Genomic DNA, 16,877 nt, shown 5'->3' on the forward strand with positions numbered 1-16,877 from the left:
AATGGTCAGGACCTACAGTACCAGTCAAAAGCTTGTACACACCTACTCATTCCAGGGTTTTTATTTATTTTTACTATTTTCTACATTGTAGAATAAATAATAGTGAAGACCCACTAACTATGAAATTACACATTTAGTAACCACAAAAGTGTTAAAATCAAAATATATTTGAGATTCTTCGGAGTAGCCACCCTTTGCCTTGATGACAGCTTTTCACACTCTTGGCATTCTCTCAACCAGCTTCATGATGTAGTCACCAGGAATGCTTTTCAATTAACAGGTGTGGCTTGTTAAGTTTATTTGTGGAATTTCTTTCCTTAATGCATTTGAGACAATCAGTTGGCTTGTGACAAGGTAGTGTTGGTATACAGAAGATAGCCCTATTTGGTAAAATACCAAGTCCATATTAGGGCAACCACAGCTCAAATAAAGAAAAGAGAAACGACAGTCCATCATTACTTTAAGACATGAAGGTCAGTCAATGCGGAACATTTCGAGATCCTTCAAAGTGCAGTTGCAAAAACCATAAAGCGCTATGATGAAACTAGCTCTCGTGAGGACGGCCACAGGAAAGGAAGGATCCTCTGCTGCAGAGGATAAGTTCATTAGAGTTACCAGCCTCAGAAATTGCAGCCCAAATAAATGCTTCAGAGTTCAAGTAACACACATCTCAACATCAGGCCTGTTTAGAGGAGACTGTGCGATTCAGGCCTATTTGACCAAGAAGGGGTTTGATAGAGTGCTGCATCAGATGACCTGCTGCAGTTCTTTATTTTGAGCACAAATTGTCAATGCTCACTGTAGTTAAACAGATAAACATGATGTAGGCCTAGCCTAGGCCTAGCTTAAGTCTCCTTGTGAGTGAACAATTGTCTTCTGTTGCAGATAGCTGATTAGACTATTCTTCAGAGGATGTCTAATTATTCCAAAGGCATCTCGCTAGACTGCTAGACTGCATGTACACCTCGCTAGACTGCTTGTCCTCTGCCAGTGATTTGCACCCTTCCTTACAAGAAAAGTGAGGGCGACTTAAAACTGAGGGGGAATGGGTCTAAGAGAACATTTGGTATCAATGCTAGGGCTGGCACAATTACTGTATAACCGGGTAATGATAGTTTAGATGAAGACCGTCATGAAAATAAAATAACTTGAAATGTTTTCCCCAAAAAGTTTTATTTTATTTTTTGGTGTGGTACAAACAGCTGACTGAAGACGGGACGGCCTGTCATTCATGCAGTTGAGTCCGTTTCTGCCCGAACGTGGACCTTCAACAACGTGATTAAACTTTGTTGCTCCTTGCTGAAACAAGCAAACGAGCCCGTCCCCCCCAATGCAGCAGAAGCACACATATAATTTATAGAATGGGCTTTGACATGTCCGTGGTTTTCCTGCAAAATTTGGCTACTTTGAAAACAATGCCACGTGTGAAAATGGATTGGTTGCAGGGTTTTGGGATACTTCTAAATATCACCGCGGCCACCATGGCATTCCTCCGCGGCCACCATGGCAGAAAAAACAACTGTTTCACTAATCCCACTGATAAGGGAGGGCCGGGGTGTGTGTGTGTGTTTGTTGAGAGAGCATAGCTGAGTGAGTGAGAGGAGAGCAGTGCCAGAACGTGGGAAGTCTTGACAAACAATGGTGTAGTGTAGGTCTTACACATGGACACTCAAAGTCAATCTTAAATTAATCAATGTTTATTGTCAGTGCGTTGGAGAGATTCCAACCAACTCAATTCACCATAGTACACATGTCAATCAGGAGCTCTCCCTGGGCAGTCCCAGTAGTTGTCTTATATACAGCTATACACAAACAAGTTATATTTGCGTGATTTAGCATAATTAATTAATAGTTACTGTTTTCTTTCATTCATGTGACAGACCAATACCTCACGAGGCTTCTTTTCTCTAAGCTGAGACCTTGAAACTGAGATCTTTTGTTCGTTCTTAAAACAAGGTCTGGGCGTACTGCCAAATTGCAGCTACTGATAGTGAGGAATTGTACAGTCAGCCTTTTGCATGAACACAGAAATTGGTTTATAGAACAGCACATGAATAGAACACAGAAATTAGTTATAAGAAAAGCACAAACATTAAAATTCCCTTAGAGGATAAACGTTAACAGTTTACCCACCTTTTGCAAAAAAAAATGCATTGAAAGAATAACTTTTTCACAGTGACCAGCAATCGATCGGAGTTGTACAATGAACTAACAGCACTAGCTAGCTACATACTTCTCTATCATGTGGCAACTCCTCTCATGCTGTGCTACATTTTTTCAGGCCTTATGGACGGGTTGTAAGGGATTATTGGACAGAATATTTTAGGCATACCTGGTAGCCCTGCAATTGGTACACTCACAATTGCCGCCAGTCCACCCATTATGCCGTCATTGACTTTAATGGGGACGCCCATTCTATTCATTCTATTTCAATGGCAGCACATGCAGTCAGGAGAGGAGTTTTTCTTTGCTAATCGAACGCTTATTACGGTGGCCGGGGTGAACATCCAAAGATCTATGACCGTCACAGCCCTAATCAATACGGTTATGCATGAGTAAAGATGGCGCTGCAGTGGATAGCAGCTATTTTGTGTTATTTTGTGTTTTATTCTGATCTTACGTTCTTTTGTACGTACGGTGCATTCGGAAACTATTCAGACCCCTTAACTTTTTGTTACGTTAGTATTATTCTGAAACATTTTCCCCTCACCAATCTACACACCCCATAATGACAAAGCAATAACAGGTTTTTAGACATTTTAGAAAATGTATTAAAATAAAACTGAAATATAAAATGTACATAAGTTTTCAGACCCTTTACTCAGTACTTTGTCGAAGCACCTTTGGCAGCGATTACAGCCTCAAGTCTTTTTGGGTATGACGTTACAAGCTTGGCGCGCCTGTATTTTGGGAGTTTCTCCTCTCAAGCTCTAGCAGATCCTCTCAAGCTCTATTAGGTTGGATGGGGAGCGTTGCTGCACAGCTATTTTCAGGTCTCTCCAGATATGTTCGATTGGGTTCTAGACCAGGCTCTGGCTAGGCCTCTCAAGGACATTCAGAGACTTGTCCCGAAGCCACTCTTGCGTTGTCTTTGCTCTGTGCTTAGGGTTGTTGTCCTGTTGGAAGGTGAACCTTCGCCCCAGTCTGAGAACCTGCTCCATAGCTCTCAGGACTTCATCAAGGATCTCTAAGAACTTTGCTCCGTTCATCTTTCCCTCGATCCTGACTAGTCTCCCAGTCTCTGCCGCTGAAAAACATCCCCACTGCATGATGCTGCCGCCACCATGATTCACTGTAGGGATGGACCCAGGTTTTCTCCATACTTGACGCTTGGCATGCAGGCCAAAGAGTTCAATCTTAGTTTCATCAAACCAGATCATCTTGTTTCTCATGGTCTGAGGCCTTTAGGTGCCTTTTAGCAAACTCCAAGGGGGCTGTCATGCATTTTTCTGAGGAGTGGCGTCCGTCTGGCCACTTTACCATAAAGGCATAATTGGTGAAGTGCTGTAGAGATGGTTGTCTTTCTGGAAGATTCTCCTGTCTCCACAGATGAAATCTGGAGCTCTGTCAGTGACCATCGAGTTCTTGGTCACCTCCCTGACCAAGGCCCTTCTCCCCGATTGCTCAGTTTGGCCGGGTGGCCAGATCTGTGCCTCGACACAATCCTGTCTCGGAGCTCTACGGAAAATTTCTTTGACATAATTGCTCAGAACGTTCTGCTTACTCCGGGCCTGACCCTAATCCCGTGTACTCGAAGAGGAAGCGACAGTGCAAGAGAGGCAGTCGAGCTGGCATCCTGACGACGAGACTACGTTTGCGAGCAAATAAACTGCCTTTACCTCCTGTTCTATTGGTGAACATAGACCCTAATGAACAAACTGGACGAGCTCCGTTCCAGACTATCCTATCAATGGGACCTGAAGAACTGTTATATTCTATGTTTCTAGGAGTCGTGGCGGAACAAGGACATGGATAATATACAGTGCCTTCCAAAAGTATTCACCCCCTTGGAATTTTTCCTATTTTGTTCCATTACAACCTGTAATTTAAATAGATTTTATTTGTATTTTATGTAATGGACATAAACAAAATAGTCCAAATTGGTGAAGTGAAATTTAAAAAAATGACTTGTTTAAAATAAAATAAAAAAACAACGGAAAAGTGATGCGTGCATATGTATTTATTCGCCCCCTTTGCTATGAAGCCCCTAAATAAGATCTGGTGCAACCAATTACCTTCATAAGTCACATAATTAGTTACATTGCACACAGGTGGACTTTATTGAAGTGTCACATGATCTGTCACATGATCTCAGTGTGTGTATGTGTGTGTGTGTGTGTGTGTGTGTGTGTGGTGTGTGTGTGTGTGTGTATATATATATATATATATATAAATGAAATACCTGTTCTGAAAGGCCCCAGAGTCTGCAGCGCCACTAAGCAAGGGGCGGCACCATGAAGACCAAGGAGCTCTCCAAACAGGTCAGGGACAAAGTTGTGGAGAAGTACAGATCAGGGTTGGGTTCTAAAAAAAAATAATCCAAAACTATGAACATCCCACGGATCACCATTAAATCCATTATTAATAAATGGAAAGAATATGGCACCACAACAAACCTGCCAAGAGAGGGCCGCCCACCAAAACCCACGGACCAGGCAAGGAGGGCATTAATCAGAGAGGCAACAAAGAGACCAAAGATGACCCTGAAGGAGCTGCAAAGCTCCACAGCGGAGATTGGAGTATATGTCCATAGGACCGCTTTAAGCCGTACACTCCACAGAGCTGGGCTTTATGGAAGAGTGGCCAGAAAAAAGCCATTGCTTAAAGAAAAAAATAAGCAAACATGTTTGGTGTTCACCAAAAGGCATGTGGGAGACTCCCCAAACATATGGAAGAAGGTACTCTGGTTAGATGAGACTAAAATTGAGCTTTTTGGCCATCAAGGAAAACGCTATGTCTGGCGCAACCCCAACACCTCACCACCCCGAGAACACCATCCCCACAGTGAAGCATGGTGGTGGCAGCATCATGCTCTGGGTATGTTTTTCATCGGCAGGGACTGGGAAACTGGTCAGAATTGAAGGAATGATGGATGGCACTAAATACAGAGAAATTCTTGAGGGAAACCTGTTTGTCTTCCAGAGGTTTGAAACCGGTACGGAGGTTCACCTCCAGCAGGACAATGACCCTAAGCATACTGTTAAAGCAACACTCGAGTGGTTTAAGGGGAAACATTTAACATGTCTTGGAATGGCCTAGTCAATGCCCAGACCTCAATCCAATTGAGAATCTGTGGTATGACTTAAAGATTGCTGTACACCAGCGGAACCCATCCTACTTGAAGGAGCTGGAGCAGTTTTGCCTTGAAGAATGGGCAACAATCCCAGTGGCTAGATGTTCCAAACTTATACAGACAATGTTAACCTATTCATCTCTGAGCTTAAGTTTTGGTGAAAACGCTCTTTTGTTTGCTCGCCTGAGTTAGTATGGTCTGTAGCTTATCATGAGTTATTCTATTTACCAAGAGTTTTCACCAAAACGTAAGCTCAGAGATGAATAGGTTAACATGGGCCACACACACACACACCAACACAGTCGTGAAGAAGGCATGACAATTCCTCTTCCCCCTCAGGAGGCATGGGCCCTCAGATCCTCAAAAGGTTATACAGCTGCACCATTGAGAGCATATTGACTGGCTACATCTCCGCTTGGTATGGCAACTGCTTGGCATCCGATGGCAAGGTAGTGATGGGTCTTTCGCGAACGAGTCGGCTCTAAGGGCCGGCTCTTGTAGGTGAACTTTGGGAACCGGCTCGCATATCAGAAGAGCCGAATTTATTTCTAAAGATATGAATAATCAAAAGATTTTAAATGAATAAAATTAACTAATTAAAAAAAAATAAAAAAAATAATATAGGCCTAAATGCTCAAGCGCACACATTCGTTCTGACTGTCTGCTCAGACTAACAGCCTCACCTGTTGTTCCTGTCAATCAGACACGCAGTGTCAACCAATGAACCAAAGATGAGTGAGGGAGGGCCGAGCCAACTCAGTCACACACTTAGCAGCCGAGGAGAGAGCGGAAGGACAGCTGTGAAAACAACAGCTGGAAAATGAGTTGGAAGCACAGTAGCATTTGGAGCGCAGTGTAGAATTTGCCAAAACAAAATCTCATATAAAGCCGGTTCTACACACAACCTACACTGGCACATGCAAAATGCGCACCCAACTGTGAAGCTAGCTGTAGCAGAGCTTCAAGAAACTAGCAGGCCTGCTAGTGACAGTGGTGGAGCCAGCACCTCTTCACGTGGAGATGTGTCCACTCAGTCAAGTAGGCCTACTCTGCCACCCACAGCAACGCAGTCTTCTATGGACACGTTTATGCCAAAGTCTGTCTGTAGCAAAACAAGGCCAAATTGATATTCCATTCGTTGCAATGATTGCCACCGGTTTCCAGACATTTTTGATCGTGGAGGACAGAGGTTTTAGAAATTTTATCAATAGTCTAAATCCAATGTACACTGTTCCAAGCAGGAAAACCCTTTCAAAACTACAACTGAACGAGAGCACAACAGGCTTCAGTGCCACAAAGAGTCCAAAAAGCTACTGCCGTTTGCCTTACCACTGACTGCTGGACATCAAGGGTAACCACTTCTTACATGTAGGTTACATGTCACTCCATTGAAGATGAAGATCAGTCTTCTGGACTGCTTTGAGTTCAGCGACAGACACACCTCAGAGAACTTGGCAGAGGAACTGTTGAGAGTGGCCAGAGAATGGCAAGTAGATGGAAAAGTGGTCTGTTGTGTTAGCGACAATGCAGCTAATATATCCAAAGCCATGAAAATGTTTAAATGGACCCATCATCCATGTCTTGCCCACACAATCACCTGATTGTAAGAGATGCTCTGAAGGTGATGAAGCCCACTGTGGACAAAGTGAAAGCAGCTGAGGAATACTTCCACAGGAGCACAGTAGGTGCTGAAAAACGAAAGTCTACACCGCCAGATGGGGATGCCTGAGCTGAGGCTTTAACAAGACTGCAATACAAGGTGGAATTCAACATGTTATATGTTGAAGTGGTTTCTTGAGTCAAAGGATGCCATCATCTCTACCCTGGCCATTGTTAATGCACCTGTTGATGCTCTGACCTAAGAGGAATGGGAGGTGGTGGAGGTGTGCAGAGTCCTGGAACCCTTTGAGCAGGTCACTGTGGAGATCAGTGGAGAGAGGTACAGTAAGCAGTTATTGCTACATCATTATTTAATCTATTATTATATATATGTAGATGAGAATGTAGTATCAGTAGACAAAACATTAACCTGAACTACTGTTCTCTCTCTTCAGCTATGTGCCAGCCTCAAAAATGATACTCCTGTGTAAGGGAATCTGCAGCGAATCACAGCCAGCCGCCAGAGAGAAGCAAATGTAACCACAGGACATGTGACAGGGTGTCCATCAACTCTATGTTCATCAATGGACAGAAAGTTCCACAGAATGGAATATAATCATGTGCTATCAGAAACCGCTGCACTTGACCCCAGGTTTAAGAAGTTCGCCTTCAGTGATGCCAGAGCGATTGATGAGGCTCTTCAGCAGCAGGGAGGGACAGCCCCAGCAGTGAGCTGGCTCAGGCAACAGGAAGAAGAGGGATCCGATGGAGCAGAAGCACCAGCTGTAGTGCCACAAACGTCTGCTGTTTGGATGCTGTTTGACGAGAGAGCAACTGGGAATGCAGCACGAAGGAATCCCTCTGCAGATGTCATAATGGAGGTCCGATCCTATTTGGAGGAGCCCCTCCTGGTGGAGCTGGTGGAAGAACAAGGCCTCGGTCTACCCACGGCTTACTAAAGTCATGACAGGGAGACTCTGCATACCCTCTGAGAGGGTCTTCTCGAAAACGGGACAAATCATTACTGAGAGAAGAAACCACATCAGCCCCTCAAGTGAGGCAGATTGCGTTTCTGAATGCAAATCTCTCATAAAAGCAAAATATGGTCAGCATTGCTGTGTGCTGCTGGTTATAACATGGCAATAAATAAGAGGGACCCGTTTAATGTTTTAAGTGGGATGCTGCAGTTTTGCACATAATTTAATTTTCTTTGATATGAATAATAGAATATTGCACATGTTGTTCAGATTGTATTCATTTAGAATTGTTACATTTATATGCACTTTGTTTATATATATTAAAAAAGGTATACTTTAAATGCACATGTGAAATAGCATCCTTCTTTTTTTATATTTATTTAAATTTGTGGGATGCTACAATTTTGCAAATTGTTATACATTTTTCTTTGATATGGTGCAATATTCTATTATGCTGTTCAGATGGTATTCGTTTTGAATGGTTAGATTTATATGCACTTTGTTTATATACATTAAAAAGTTATACTTTATATGCAAATGTTTAATGGCATTCATTTTCATAACAAACCAATGCATTTTTAAATACTTTGTGGTTAAGATAGAGTATGATTTCATTTAATAATTTAATTATAATTGTTTTAACACCAATCATAGTCAAACTATCGCAGACTGTTTGACTTGAAAAAATACTTTTGTGAGCTGAGCCGAACGAGCCGGCTCACTGAAAAGAGTTGGAATGCCCATCACTACCGCAAGGCTCCACAGAGGGTAGTGCGTATGGCCCATTACATCACTGGGGCCAAGGTCCCTGCCATCCAGGACCTCTATACCAGGCGGTGTCAGGCAGACCCAAGTCCTAGACTATTCTCTCTGCTACCGCATGGCAAGTGGTACAGATGCACCAAGTCTTGAACCAACAGGACCCTGAACATCTTCTACCCTAAAAGCCATAAGACTGCTAAATAGTTAGTCCAGGTAGCTATTTGGTTATCTGCATTGACCCTTATGGCACTAACTCTTCTGACTCATCACACACTGATGCTACTGTTTATTATCTATCCTGCTGTCTAGCCACTTTATCCCTACCTATATGTACATATCAACCTTAATTAACTCGTACCCCTGCACATCGTCTCGGTATTGGTACTCTGTGTATATAGCCAAGTTATTGTTACTCATTGTGTATTTTATTCCTTGTTATAATTTATTTCTCTGCATTGTTGGAAAGGGCCTGTAAGCATTTCATTGTTCGTCTACACATGTTAACGAAGCATGTGACAAATGTGCAATCTACTTATTGCAAACTTTTCTGTCACAGTCCCCATTTTTTTATAATTTCACCTTTTAGGAATTCCCTCTAGGCTAACTGAGACCAATGGAGAGGCTTGAGAGCCTCTGTACTGGTCTAATTGTTAAGTGAACACTTGATTTGCAAACCAAAGGCTGTCTACCTATTCACAGGGCATAGGTTCACCCACTGAACGTTTTCCTTTCCTAAGCTCATATTTTCGAGGTCTATAGCTTGTTTATTTTTGCTATGCTATAGCTGATGGGAATTTACATCTGATTGAATTGTCAATGTTTGAGTTGGCTTCTTGGCAGAAACAATGCATCTTTCACAGTGTAATGTTGCCATGTTTCCCACCACCCTATGTGGAGCGTGTTAAAATAAGCCTATACAAATACGAACAAAGGCGGAAGCCCATCATACCCAATGGTAATTGTTCTGTGTCCTCTTCTCCTACCAGAACAGTTTGCACTTGAATTTCAGTTCCATTCCTACTCATGAAGACATTTCTCATTTCTTTTTCTCTGCCTCAAGTGCCTGAATTGTGCCCATTGGCTGACAGCCCTCCGTTTCATATGTCGACAATAGATTTGACAAAGACCATTTTGTTGCCGTTGCTGGATGTCACATATGCACAATTACTGTTAATGGTTGTGGCATGCTAAGAAACGTCCTTGACGGTGTCTTGGCCAAGCCTTCAGCATTCACGCGAGAATCAAATGGATGATGTGTTTTTTGTTTTGCTTCGTTTCCGTCTGGAAAAACTTGGGATTGAGTTCTGAATAAGAATACAATACAATGTAATGCAAGGTCTAGTTCCATTAAACATAAATGTTTTTTGTGTGTGTTTTTTTTCCTCCCTTAAGAGTGTTTATGGAAAGCTGAAGGCCTGTCAGTCACTAGCGATGAAATATTGAGCAGAGATGAAGAGGCTCTCCGAGCTCCAACTTTTTTTTTTGCCTTGCTGCTGCATTTTATAAAACTACTCGTCCGCCCGTCTGTCGGTCTGCGGTACTCATAGTAAATTGCCATGTATATTTCAGGCTCCTTTTGCCATGTACAGTGCCGGAGCGGTCTATACCTTTTCTTGTGGAGAATCGCCTCTGGCTGTTTACTTGTGTAGGCTGTGAGGTTGTACATAGGTTTTAAAAATGGATTTGATGACTGGCAAAGGGCAGTGCAGACCCATAGGGCAAACCTTTTTTTGATCTTCACTAGGTTTTCACACTGTTATGTTCCATCACTGATAGGCTAGCCTTGTGGATTGCTTTTGAGCTGGAAGTTCTTTGTAAGTCTGGGCTCTACTTTTCAATTATTGAAAATATGGCCAATTTAGGTCTAGCCTATTTAACAAACTTTGTACCACAGCAGGCCGGGTCTTTATAATGATCCTTGACTTCTTAGATGTTGGTTTCAACTCTGGGCCATCAAAGTATCAGTTTACTTTTGAAAAAGCAAACATATGTCCAAAATGGAATGGAGAATATTTAACTGCTGCTATTGTGGATGGGCGCGAGTTCTCGGTTCAAGATTTTTATTAGATTGCTCGAAATGTACAAATGCAACTATTGAGCAGGTTACGTTTTATAAGCACTGACCAAATGTGAAACCCTAAGATTTTGTTTGTGGAGTTTGTCAAATGCAGTGAAAATGTTTAGTTTTCAGTTGTGTATCAGAACCAGTAATTGGAAAAACCAAAAGCATACTGCAAACTTTTTCTGTCTTCAGACCCGTTTCACGCTAACATGCGAGTAATCAAAATTATTTTATGTAGCATGTACTCAAACATAGACATTATTTCTAATGCCCATCTCTAGTTGCTACACAACATAATTAGTTCAGCCAGAATTTTGAGATCACACAATAATTTACAAGGTTCCACATTAAACTCTTGAGGCCAAATGAGCTTCAAGTAATGATGTGCAATAGATGCCACCAGGTGAGCATGGAACATTTTAGTAATTCATTTTAGTAATTCTTAGTGGGACTCAAAGTTAGAAAATTTGGCAACCTAGTAAAGCTGACACCTCTTTTCTTTTTGAGTTGGCAAGAGGTGTCTCGTTGCTCCTCTATAAAAGCCAACAAAGGCCTTTTACACGTGGATAAACAAGAGACATCTAATGTGGATCGGCGTGCGGAGAGAATGTGTAAATATATCTTCAAATGCATTCTGGTGTGTGTTGTTATCGCTCCCCCCGTTGCGGGGGAGTTGGGTTGTCATAAAGCACTGCTCCTCTGTCGACTGATCAATATGTTGCTACTGTTTCCCTTTTCAGAGGAGAAGACACAGCTGGTTCTAAATGTCGACAAACAGCTTGAAGAAGTCAGAGAATTGGTACGTCTTTGATCAGTAATTTCCGCTCTTCCCATTTTCTAAATAATGAATTTGGAAAAGGAAACGAGACAATTTCACTGGCGAACGCAGACAATGACACCTGTGTAATCCTAACGGTGACTTGACACACAAGCACATCACGTGGCGGATGGCTGCTCAGCGTGATAATTCGCTTTTAAGTGACATACCTGTGACACATTTCAAGCTGTTATTTGGAAGGAGTCTTCACGTCATGTTTAAAAATATGAAGGAAGTGAACTAACGTGTAAATTCTCGACGTCGTTGTGTTATTATGTCATCTTGATTGGGCTTCTCCAAATTCACCTCAGAAAGTCTTGTCTCCGTGTACCTCTAATGTACTCTCTATTTAAAATGAAGGGTTTTCAAATTGATTGTATCATATTTTTTTGCCAAACTGCCTTTCTGTCATAACTTTTTTAATCATTGATGAATGACACGAAGAGGAGCAGTCAATGTTTAAACAAATCAATTCTGAAACAGATTAAAGTTAAGGCTGCTGAAGTAGCTCATGTTAAGAAGTTTTGCAAGCGTTGATGTTAGTTTAAATCTTCAGAATCTCTTGATGTTGATCAAAAGACTCTTGTGCACACTACTTTGGTATAATTTCATTACATCTGTGTGTGTGTGTAAATATAAATTAATTTCAACACTAACACATTTCAACACTCATTTCATTTACAGTGTAGTCACTACATACTAAACGTATACATACTCAACAGTATAGTGTGTGATACGTTGAGTTTAACAAGTCTTTTATTGTACATTTGTTTTTACATATTTCCAGAATAATGATAGAATAATTACACAGTTTACATCTACGTTGTTGTAGCCATTTTGGCCAATGTCTGTTTTATTCATTTAAATGGTGAATTAAATAGTTGATTGCTGGACCTAGATGGAGCAGATGGATCTGGAGGTGCGTGAGATCCCCATCCAGAGCAGAGGCATGTACCAGAGCAGACTGAAAAGCTACAAGGGGGAGATGGAGAAGCTGGAGAAAGACTTTGTGAGTACCCCACCTTACTGTAATACCTCATTCATCTTAGTATATAGCTACGCGTACACACACAGTCTATACGAGTGCATAATGCCCTGTTGTATCCATAACGCAAATCCCAACTTACATGTTTAGTCTTCCCTCCAGCTGGAGAATAGGGTTAGTGATGCACTACATGACCTATACTAATCATGGGCATTAGTATAGAGTTGGTCCTCCCATTTGCTGCTATAAACAGCCTCCACTCTTCTGGGAAGGCTTTCCACTAGTTGTTGGAACATTGCTGCGGGACTTGCTTTCATTCAGGCACAAGAGCATTCGTGAGGTCCGGCACTGGTGTTGGGCAATTAGGCTTGGGTTGCAGTCGGCGTTCCAATTCATCCCAAAAGTGTTCGATAGGGGTGAGGTCAGGGCTCTGTGCAGGCCAGTCAAGTTCTTCCACACCGATCTCGGCAAACCATTTCTTTATGGACCTCGCTTTGTGCACAGGGGCATTGTCATGCTGAAACATGAAAGGGCCTTGCCCAAACTGTTGCCACAAAGTTGGAAGCAGAGAAACTTCTAGAATGGCATTGCGGATGGTGATCTTAGGCTTGTGTGCGGCTGCTCGGCTATGGAAACCCATTTCATGAAGCTCCCGACGAACAGTTATTGTGCTGATATTGCTTCCAGAGGCAGTTTGGAACTCGGTCGTGAGTGTTGCAACCAAGAACAGACTATTTTTACGCACTAGGTGCTTCAGCACTCGGCGGTCCCATTCTGTGAGCTTGTGTGGCCTACCACTTCGCGGCTGAGCCATTGTTGCTCCTAGACGTTTCCACTTCACAATAACTTCACAACTTGCAGTTGACCGGGGCAGCTGTAGAAGGGCAGAAATTTGTCATTGTAAAATGTACCCATAAAACTTAAATTAATATCCCAGGTTTTTATTTGCTTCAATCAATGAACACAATCAGCGTATATTAGAGACAGGATTCTATTTAAGCCAGGTGTCTATTTCCTTAATGTACACAGCTTTTACTCAAAATGTTCAATAGACTACACTGTTTATAATGACCAGTATAAACATTTATGATAACTAATCCATCACAGATCAGACTTGCAAATCCTCACCCCAGTACCGATACTTGCACACTCATCTTCTGCACATCTATCACCCCAGTGTTTAATTTGCCATACTGTAATAATTTCGCCACCATGGCCTAGTTATTGCCTCACTCCCCCTTATCCTACCTCATTTGCACACAATGTATATAGACTTTCTCTAATGTATTATTGACTGTATGTTTGTTTATTCCACGTGTAACTCTGTGTTGTTGTTTGTGTCGCACTGCTTTGCTTTATCTTGGCCAGGTCGCAGTTGTAAATGAGAACTTGTTCTCAACTAGCCTACCTGGTTAAATAAAGGTGAAATAAAAAAATTAAAAAAAGATTAGGCTGCCATTCGCTCACTTGATGCGCCTCCTCGTGCTTTGTACCCCCTCCATCCCCCATAGTTGCAGATAGACTGTGTTCGACGTTGCACAAACTTATAGCGAGTTTCAATATAGTCTGCTAGCTAAATATGCTAACGAGCGCAAACGAAATTACAAGTATAGGTAGTGGCGAGTTGGGACGAGAGTTGGGACGAGAGACGTGCAAATGAACGGTTTTGACGCATGCCTGTCTGAAGGAGGAAGAGAACTGGCTCTGAAGCAGCATGTGTACACGCTGTGTCTGTGTGGAGTCGCTAGGGCAATGTTCCTGCTTGCTCTGCTCAGAGAATAGTGGTGGGGAGCAGACAGGCAAGAACAGAGAGGAGAAAGAATTAACGCAAGGAAATCAAGATGGCAGCTGTACAGAACTCATCCAAAGCACTTTGACTTCTCAAATACGTCAGAAAGCTATCATCATCATGATGCCCCATCTCCTTATTAATTCAACCACTTACGTAGTTAACTAGCAAGTTAAACCAAATGCACAGCTGGACTCACTAGCTCCCGCTTTCTACCATTATGCTTTTTAGAAACAAACACGTGACTGGTTCAACTGTTCTGGGGAACTACGGTAAGCTTCATAATGTACACTGAGCAAAAATATAAACGCAACATGTAAAGTGTTGGTCCAATGTTTCATTGTTCCAAGATGGCTTAGCAGTTCAGACGTCATTTTGTCCTCGTATTGTCGTGTCCTGTATATATATATATTTACACCTTTCTTCACATATCTTTTATATATTTTATTATCCAAGAACTCAACTACAAAAGCTTTCCTGCAACCCGCCTCACCAATTACAAAAAAAAATTATTATTTACCTCAAATCTGAAAATCCACAGTGGAAGCTAGCCAGGGGCTAATCAGAAGCTAGCCAGAAAGCTAACCAGAAGCTAGCCGGAAGCTAGCTAGAAGCTAATCTGAAGCTGCCCAGAAGTTAGCCGGTTTGCTGGCTAGCGTTGGTGTTTCAGCTGCACACGTTTTGTGGTCATCACCTATTCCTTTAGCTCGATAATCTACCGGCACTTTTGTGCAACGCGACTCGGACCGGAGCATACCGGGCCTTTTTTTTTCTCAGTGTCCCCGGATTTCAGCCGCAGGCTCTGGACATTTGCACGGAGCCCCACCGGGCCTTCACGACTGACTGCCGACGTTATCTGCCCGAGGGAGTTATCCAACTGGCACCTCCGTCGCGACGTTACCTGAACGCTCATCTGGGGCCCGCTAATCGTTAGCTGTCTTATCGGCTGCTATCTGAATAAGTATATCGGACAATTTTTTCTTGGGTCACTATATCTATTTTGCCAATTGGATTGATCCCCTCTACCACACGGAACCCCACTAATCTACAGACGGAAACGCACGAGGTGTCTAAAAATAGACCTCCATCCTATGCTATCTTGCTACCGATAGCCATCTACCCGGCCAGCTGTCTGGATCGCCGTGACCCCAACCAACCTCTACTCACTGGACCCTTATTGATCACTCGATTAAGCATGCCTCTCCTTAATGTAAATATGCCTTGTCCATTGCTGTTCTGGTTAGTGTTTATTGGCTTATTTCACTGTAGAGCCTCTAGCCCTGCTCACTATACCATATCCAACCTCTCAGTTCCACCACCCACATATGCGATGACATCACCTGGTTTCAATGATGTTTCTAGAGACAATATTTCTCTCATCATCACTCAATACCTAGGTTTACCTCCACTGTATTCACATCCTACCATACCTTTGTCTGTACATTATTCCTTGAAGCTATTTTATCGCCCCCAGAAACGTCCTTTTACTCTCTGTTCTAGACGTTCTAGACGACCAATTCTCATAGCTTTTAGCCGTACCCTTATCCTACTCCTCCTCTGTTCCTCTGGTGATGTAGAGGTGAATCCAGGCCCTGCAGTACCTAGCTCCACTCCTATTCCCCAGGCGCTCTCTTTTGATGACTTCTGTAACCGTAATAGCCTTGGTTTCATGCATGTTAACATTAGAAGCCTCCTCCCTAAGTTTGTTTTGTTCACTGCTTTAGCACACTCTGCCAACCCAGATGTTTTAGCCGTGTCTGAATCCTGGCTTAGGAAGACCACCAAAAATTCTGACATTTTCATCCCCAACTACAAGATTTTCAGACAAGATAGAACGGCCAAAGGGGGCGGTGTTGCAATCTACTGCAAAGATTGCCTGCAGAGTTCTGTTTTACTATCCAGGTCTGTTCCCAAACAATTTGAACTTCTACTTTTAAAAATCCACCTCTCTAAAAACAAGTCTCTCACCGTTGCCGCCTGCTATAGACCACCCTCTGCCCCCAGCTGTGCTCTGGACACCATATGTGAACTGATTGCCCCCCATCTATCTTCAGAGCTCGTGCTGCTAGGCGACCTAAATTGGAACATGCTTAACACCCCAGCCATCCTACAATCTAAGCTTGATGCCCCCAATCTCACACAAATTATCAATGAACCTACCAGGTACCACCCCAATTCCGTAAACACGGGTACCCTCATAGATATCATCCTAACCAACTTGCCCTCCAAATACACCTCTGCTGTTTTCAACCAAGATCTCAGCGATCACTGCCTCATTGCCTGCATCCGTAATGGGTCAGCGGTCAAACGACCTCCACTCATCACTGTCAAACGCTCCCTGAAACACTTCAGCGAGCAGGCCTTTCTAATCGACCTGGCCGAGGTATCCTGGAAGGATATTGATCTCATCCCGTCAGTAGAGGATGCCTGGATATTTTTTAAAAATGCCTTCCTCACCATCTTGAATAAGCATGCCCCATTCAAGAAATTTAGAACCAGGAACAGATATAGCCCTTGGTTCTCTCCTGACCTGACTGCCCTTAACCAACAGAAAAACATCCTATGGCGTTCTGCATTAGCATCGAACAGCCCC

General features: G+C 42.8%; 1 protein-coding gene across 2 annotated transcripts in view; it reads left to right on the top strand.

The window, feature by feature from the left end:
- The window catches only part of vti1a (vesicle transport through interaction with t-SNAREs 1A), a 176,293-nt gene that overhangs the window by 543 nt on the left and 158,873 nt on the right, over positions 1–16,877 (top strand). For both annotated transcript variants that reach the window (XM_038974861.1, XM_038974862.1), the window contains exons 2-3: positions 11,434–11,492; positions 12,409–12,519. In XM_038974861.1, the coding sequence (XP_038830789.1) occupies positions 11,434–11,492; positions 12,409–12,519 (170 nt within the window). The remainder of the gene's footprint in view (positions 1–11,433; positions 11,493–12,408; positions 12,520–16,877) is intronic.

Source organism: Salvelinus namaycush, chromosome 35 (assembly GCF_016432855.1).
Source record: "Salvelinus namaycush isolate Seneca chromosome 35, SaNama_1.0, whole genome shotgun sequence".
NCBI classification, from domain to species: domain Eukaryota; kingdom Metazoa; phylum Chordata; class Actinopteri; order Salmoniformes; family Salmonidae; genus Salvelinus; species Salvelinus namaycush.